At 46.8% G+C, this 7506-nt stretch overlaps 1 protein-coding gene across 1 annotated transcript; it reads left to right on the top strand.

Moving 5' to 3' along the window:
• Window positions 1-3585: 3585 nt before the first annotated feature.
• LOC116833582 (olfactory receptor 14A16-like) lies at window positions 3586-4542 on the top strand. Its single transcript, XM_032795176.1, has one exon. The coding sequence runs from the start codon at window positions 3586-3588 to the stop codon at window positions 4540-4542; it is 957 nt and encodes a 318-aa protein (XP_032651067.1).
• Window positions 4543-7506: the final 2964 nt, after the last annotated feature.

Genomic DNA, 7506 nt, shown 5'->3' with positions numbered 1-7506 from the left:
AAAATGGGGGGGGGGAACTCCTGTAAACAGTTATGCAAAACATACCCATAGTAAGATGGAGGTCTAACTGCACAACATAGACATAAAGTCACAGAGGTAAAAGATCAACATAGCAGTAACTGAACTATGTCACTAGCCCATTACCATGTAGAAATGGACGTGCAGCTGGGATTGGTGGCATAAATCAATGTGTAACCAGGCAACCAGCTGTCTATGTGGCCCTTGGGTGGAATCATCACAGATGAGCTACCACTTAGAAGGCTGGGTGTGTCTATGTTGTATTTCCAGGGAAAGGAGGAATCAGGCTCTTTTAAAATGTTAGTTTCATGCCCAAATTTTGAGCTGACCACAATAGGGGAAGCATCTTAGCTGGAATTGTTGGATTTGGGTTCTGTTTTGCTCCAGTTCTTCATACTGCATTTTATCAGGTCATATCTGGGTCAAGATCCTCAGATGGTATAAACTGACCTGACTCCCTTGATTTAAAGGTAGCTAATCCAAGTTATAAGCAGCAAAGAGTCCTGTGGCACCTTATAGACTAACAGATGTATTGGAGCATGAGCTTTCGTGGGTGACTACCCACTTCATCAGACACATGTAATGGAAATTTCCAGAAGCATGAGTAAATATGCAGGCAAGAATCATTCTGGAGATAACGAGGTTAGTTCAGTCAGGGAGGATGAGGCCCTTTTCTAAAATTGACTGTTAATAAAAGATGAAAACTATTTTATTTCGGCTAGCCATCACGTCTTTGTTAATCACTGAAGTATGAGTCAAATCTTAAAATAAATGAGCTCCTGTTCTCTGAAGCTTCCTTAAGTTTTTGTAGCGGTAGGCAAACAACATCACAGATAGCCACGCCCCCCACCCTCTTCACCGGCACGCACAATTTAACGCTATCAGCAAGCACCCCTCGCAGACATCGCAAACTACCCACGTAAAAGATAATGTACATAGTCGATATTAGGGATGGCAATATAAAAATCTGTAAACACTTCAACCTCCCTGGAGACAAAATAGCAAATTAAAAGTTGCCATCCTCCACAAAAAATTCAGGACCAGACTTCAAAGAGAAACCGCTGAGCTTCAGTTTATTTCAAATTTACCATCATCAACTCAGGATAACAAAGATGGAATGGCTAGCCTACTACAAAGCAGTTTCTCTCCCTTGTGTTCACACCTCAACTGCTAGAAGAGGGCCTCATCCTCTCTGACTGAACTAACCTGTTTCTCTAGACTGGTTCTTGCCTGCATATTTATACCTGCTTCTGGAAATTTCCATTACATGCGTCTGATGATGAGTCGTATTTACTCATGAAAACTTATGCTCAATACATCTGTTAGTCTATAAGCTTGCCACTTCTTTGTTGCTTTTTATGAGATCCAGACTAACACGGTACCCCTCTGATACCTGAATCCAAGTTTGTTAGTTGATAATGATCTGACTAGTGGTCTGGATGAAGTGGTGGAGCACTCCCACCCTAGGCCTGGCTACACTACACGTTTTAAATTGATTTAATGTGTACCCGTCCACACTACAACGCTCTTTATATCGATATAAAGAGCACTTTAAATCTTTCTGTACTCCTCCCAACGAGAGGAGTATGCACTAAAATCGATATAAGCATTATCGGATTACATTAGTGTGAGATGGAAATCGACTATTGGCTCCGGGGTTTATCCACAGTGCTACACTGGACCGCTCTGGACAGCGTCTGAAATCGGATGCAGCGGCAGGGTAAACAGAAACCCTTGCGAACTTTTGAATTTCATTTCCTCTTTGCCACGTGTAGAGCTCTGAATCACGCACGGTGGCGATGCAGTCCCAAATTCCAAAAAGAACTCCAGCACTGGACCGTACGGATACTGGATCTGATCGCTTATGCTGGAGACAAATCTGTTCTATCATAAACTCCGTTACAGAACATTGAAATCCAAGGGTCGAAAAAAAGTCTCCAGGTCACACAGTGCTGCTGATAGCGTAACGGAAGCACAGAGACTTCAAATGACGCTCATGAGGGAGGTTACTGAGGACTCCACTATCCCACATCCACACGCAGTCTTCTGAAAGTCATTGCATTCTTGGCTGAGCTCCAATGTTCTGTAGGTTTCAACACAGTGATCTGACTGTGTTGACAGAAGAGCTCCTCATTTCTTTTCCCCCACCACCACGTTGAATAGAAAAGATGACAATCATTTCGACTTCTTCAGTGTCACCCTATGTGTCTAATGCTGCTGGTAGCGCGATGCTGCAGCATGAAAAGCAGTATTCCGTCCTCATCCCCCTTCTCGGTGGCAACGTGGCATAGACTGGTAACTCTCCCAGAACCCTGGTGCTCCACGCGTTTTTACTGAATGGGGGGCTGGGTTAAAACAGGAATGTTCCTGGTTCACTCCCAGTAATAGACAAACGGTTAGTATACCATCTCGCTATAGCAACTGGGCTCGTCAATCATCCCTCCCTTTCCGTTAAAGAAAATATTCTCTACTGCATGGACTTCATAGCACAGCATCTGGCTCCTCGCCCCCCACTCTTATTGTCCTGCCTGACTGTCATAGCCCCGGAGCTACCTCCCTCATTTTATCTCACTAAACAGGCTCTGTTTCTTTCCTGCATTCTGTATAACTTATGCACAAATGGGGGACACTGCCATGGGAGCCCGAGAAGCTTGGGGAAGAGGAAGCACGGTGTGTTGTTGCAGGATGGCACCCTGTGAACTACACGGAAGCAGCTGTCTCTAATACACTGGTCCTTCTTACACTTGCCCTTCTCTAGGCAACGACTCTATTTTTGGAACCATTAGAAGGGATGATGACTCTGGGGAGTCATTCCAGTTTGCTTTTGCACCTCGGTCCGAATCTCAGGCCAGGGGTCACTTTTTCATGATCAGCAGCGATGAACAGAGGAGAGGATAAACATCTCTCATTGCCAGATTCTCCAGCAAGAGACAGTACAGAACAATGGTACCATCCTGCTATCAGCAAAAGGCAAAGAATGCTGCGGTCTGTACGCTGGAGATGCGCCTCTGTTCCAAGGCATCCAGTACACATATCGTGCCAGGAAAAAAAGCTAAACGCCCATGTTTCCGTTGCGGATGCGATTCTCCAGGCAATCCAGGGAAAAAACGCGCGAAAGATTTCAGCTTTTGTTTCCCAGAGAAGATGACAGACACATTTACCCAGAACCACCCATCAATGATTCAACCCAAATTCAAGGAATGGGAGACTGTGGGAATTGATAGCTACGAATGAAATAGTCCCACATGCAATGCTCAGAAATCGACGCTAGACTCGGACCATGACCACAACGCCGAATTACTGGCCTAGTGTGGTTGCGTGAAATCGAATTTATAATATCAGTTTTATGAAACCGATTTTAGCTAATTTGATATTATCGCATAGTGTAGATGTGGCCCTAGTCAATGCACATGATGAGTGTTGTGCGACTCTCACATTCACATTAGGAGATCTTAATGAGACAGGAATCAGGGTAATTCCTTCTGTTGTTCTAATCATGAGCATTTTCTTTGTTCTTCCCTACACAGGACATGAGGACAGGCAGGGCATGATGTACTGAGAAGGAAAATGTTCAACCGAACCACTGTGACCGAGTTCCTTCTCCTGGGCTTCTCTGAGGGTCGGGAGCTGCAGATTTTACAATTTGTGGTGTTCCTAGTGATTTACCTGGTAGCCCTGACAGGGAACCTCTTTGTTATCACCGCTGTAATCCTTGACCTCCATCTTCACACCCCCATGTACTTCTTACTGATAAATTTATCCATCCTGGACCTCGGCTTTATCTCTGTCACCATCCCCAAATCCATGGTCAACTGCGTCATGAACACCAGGTCCATTTCTTATTTTGGATGCTTTGCCCAAGTCTTTTTTTTCATATTATTCTCTTCAGCAGATGTTTTCTTACTCACTATCATGGCATATGACCGATACATCGCTATCTGCAAACCACTGCACTATGAGAGGGTGATGAACAGGAGAGTTTGTGTCCAACTGGCAGCCAGTGCCTGGATCTGTGGTCTTCTCAATTCTGCACTGCACACTGGGAGCACATTTTCCATAACCTTCTGTGGAGGCAACATAGTGGATCAGTTCTTCTGTGAAATCCCTCAGCTACTCAAGCTTGCCTGCCCTGACTCAAACCGCAATGAAGTGCGAGTTATAGTAATTGTTATCTTTTTAGGCTTAAGCTGCTTTGTTTTAACAGTTGTGTCATATGTCCAGATCTTCAACACAGTGCTGAGAATCCCCTCAGAGCAGGGCCGGCATAAAGCTCTGGCCACCTGCCTCCCTCACCTCATTGTGTTCTCCTTGTTTGTTTCCACTGGCACCTTTGCCTACCTGAAACCCACCTCAAGCACTCCAGCAGGTGTGGATCTCATGGCGGCTGTTCTCTATTCTGTGGTGCCTCCAGTGATGAATCCGATCATCTACAGCATGAGGAACAAGGATATCAAAGCTGCCCTATGGAAAATAATTGGATCGAGGTTGTTCTCCAAGAATAAAATGCCCATATTTCTTCCATGACCATAGTTTCATTTAGCATTTCTTCATAAATATAACCAATTGATGATACAATTGTTCCCATGTGAACATAACATGCAATCTGATTATGTGGTATAAAAATCCAGACTAGCTCCATTGAACTCAATGGAGTTACTGTAGAGTTTGACTTGTGTAAATAAACCTGTCTAATGAGTAGCCATAAATAAGTCTTAAGCTTGTGTCTTTTTTTTGTTCTGTTTGTTGGGTGTTTGGTTGAGTAGTTGCCTATAATGATGAGCATAGTATATCATAGAATATCAGGGTTGGAAGGGATCTCAGGAAGTCACCTAGTCCAACCCCCTGCTCAAAGCAGGACCAGTTCCCAACTTTTTTCCCCCCATGATCCCTAAATGGTCCCCTCAAGGATTGAATTCACAATGCTGGGTTTAGCAAGCCAATGCTGAAACAACTGAGCTATCCCTTCCCTTCATAGATTTGATATGAATCTATATAGAATCAAACTATATTATTAATAGTAGTTATTGTCCCATCTCCGTGACATCTGTTCAACAGACATTCAAGTTCTCAATAGATGGAATCAAACCCTTCCGCTCTGTGCTTCACAGGCCAGCAAGAATGGAAATGTAGACACGCTGATCTGCACAAACTGTTGGGATGGTTCCAGATTATTATGAATTGTTGTGATTGATATGAATGAATATGGGAAGCATGGGCTTGGTATATCTGACTTTGCTAGAGGATTCTGGGAGCAAGGTTCTGTTAGCATTAGATAAATGATGTGAAAAATTACTGGAGGTGCTGAAACTGCATTTGAATGGTTTATGGCTTGATTTGCGTGTATGTTTCAACATCGAACTTTGCAATATCAGCCAGGAGTCCAGTTCACAAAGTAAAGAAGATGTAAAATCATGTAATCAGCGGGTTTGGTACAGGGTGACCTGGGTCAAAATGACAACTCTGGATGGCATCATGCTAAGAGCATAAGTCAGGGGTTGGCAACATTTCAGAAGTGGTGTGTCCAGTCTTCATTTATTCACTTTAATTTAAGGTTTCATGTGCCAATAATACATTTTAAAGTTTTAGAAGGTCTCTCTCTATATATTATTTACTAAATTATTGTTGTATGGTAAAATAAACAAGGTTTTCAAAATGTTGATCTTACGCAGCCGGACCGCTCAAGACGCTGCTGGTGTGAGGTTCTGTTCGCTGAGGCTGGCAGTGGGCTGAGCGAAGCCTGCGGCCAGGACTTCGACTGGCAAGGATCCAGCAGCCAGAACCCCAGACCGGAAGAGGACTGTGCGGGGCTGGTGGCTGGGAGCCCAGACCACCAGTGAGCTGAGCAGCTCAGCCCACTGCTGCTCAGAGGTTCTATCTGCCAGATCCTGCCAGCTGGGATCCTGGCTGCAGGACCTGCTCGGCCCACTGCCGGTGTGGAGTCCCGGCACTGCCCACATATAGTGGGTACCTACCTTCTCCCTGGTTGTGGCCCATTCTCTTCCTCTCTTTGCACTGAGCTGAGGGTGGGAGTGCACTAAGCACAGGACTGGGGGTGAAGGGTCTGGCCAGGAGCTAGAATGAGGGAGGGCGTTCAGGATTGGGACACTTACCTGGGCATCTCCCATTTGGTGTGAGAGGTGCAGGTGGGAATGTGGGGGTGTGTGCAGGAGCTTCCATTTGGTGCTTAGGGTGGGGGTGGGGATGTAGAGAATTCAAGAGTAGGGAATGTGGGGGGGGATGGGGGGGAGGGGGCTGGTATGTGTGGGAGGTGCAGGAGTCAGGACAGAGGGCTAGGGGCATTTGATGGCAGGTGCAGATGTCAAGGCAGAGGGGCTGGGTATGTGTGGTGGTGCCAGAGCCAGGGCTGGGGTCGTAGCGGGGCGGGTGAAGGATCAGGTTGAGGGCTGGTTGTGTATGAGGGGGTACAAGGCTCAGGGCAGGGACCTGGTGGGTGGTTGGACACAGGGCTGGGTATGTGTGGCGGTGCCAGAGTCAGGGCTGGGGGTGTGGGATGTGTGAAAGGTAGGGCAGAGGGCTGTGGTGTATAGGGGGTTACAAGGCTCACGGCACGGGCCTGGGGTGTGTGCAGGGCTGTGGGGCTCAGGGCAGAGGGCTGGGTGTGTGTGTGGGGGGTCCAGGGCAGGGAGCTGGAGGGATTTTCCCTATTCCCCCCACAAAGGCACGCCACCCTGCTTTTTCCTCGGCCTCCGCCAGGAGCATCAAACCGCTGACTCTGCTTTTCCCAACCCCCTCCTCGCAAGGGACATCAGCTGATTGGCCAGCAGGGAGGAGGATGGAGAGGCGGAGGAGGGGCAGAACCCAGCACACTACTGGCAAAGGCAGGGGAGCCAGCAGGACCAAGCTTCTGCCCATGCCCCTTGCCCCCACAAGACGGGGAGTAGAGGGTAGAGAGTGCTGGCCAGGCCAGGCTAGGCAGGATTTTTAATGCACACTGCTGCCTGCTGGCTCTGGCAGGCAGAAGCATGCCATTTAAAATCAGCTTGCGTGCCGTCTTTGGCATGTGTGCCATAGGTTGCCAATCTTTGTAAGTGAATGATTGATGAGGAGGGTAAACATGGATTGAGCTTTGATCTGTGTTTTGTTCTATAACCCGTTCCCAAAATATGAGAAAAAAACTGTGATGAATGCCCACAGGGCATATTTCTGGAACTGACTCCTTTGAAGACAAGTATAATGCTAAGCAAAGTAAATTAGTTAAGTTAAGTAAGTCCCCAGTTAAACAGTCTGAGACGCTGTGAGATAGAGGGCCCAGGGTGAGCTAGCCCCACTTTGAGGGACCATTGTGGGATCCTAGAACCAGAAGGCTCAGGGTGACCTAAACTCTCCTTCAGGGGACGCTTGACAGGACCAGTACCTGAGAGGGAAAAGAAGAGAAGATAAAAGGTCTCCATTTTGAATTGGTAGATATACCTGCTTTGTTTGCCAATCAGGATACTGTGTCAGGTCAGGGATTATGCTTGGGGATTG

This window comes from Chelonoidis abingdonii, chromosome 14 (genome assembly GCF_003597395.2).
Source record: "Chelonoidis abingdonii isolate Lonesome George chromosome 14, CheloAbing_2.0, whole genome shotgun sequence".
Classification (NCBI taxonomy): domain Eukaryota; kingdom Metazoa; phylum Chordata; order Testudines; family Testudinidae; genus Chelonoidis; species Chelonoidis abingdonii.
The sequence above is the reverse complement of the archived record's forward strand: the minus strand, read 5'-3'. Positions and strand labels throughout refer to the sequence as shown.

What these genes read in the sequence shown, in the direction of transcription:
- LOC116833582 (XM_032795176.1), top strand. Translation starts at nt 3,586, where the DNA reads ATGTTCAACCGAACCACTGTGACCGAGTTCCTTCTCCTGGGCTTCTCT.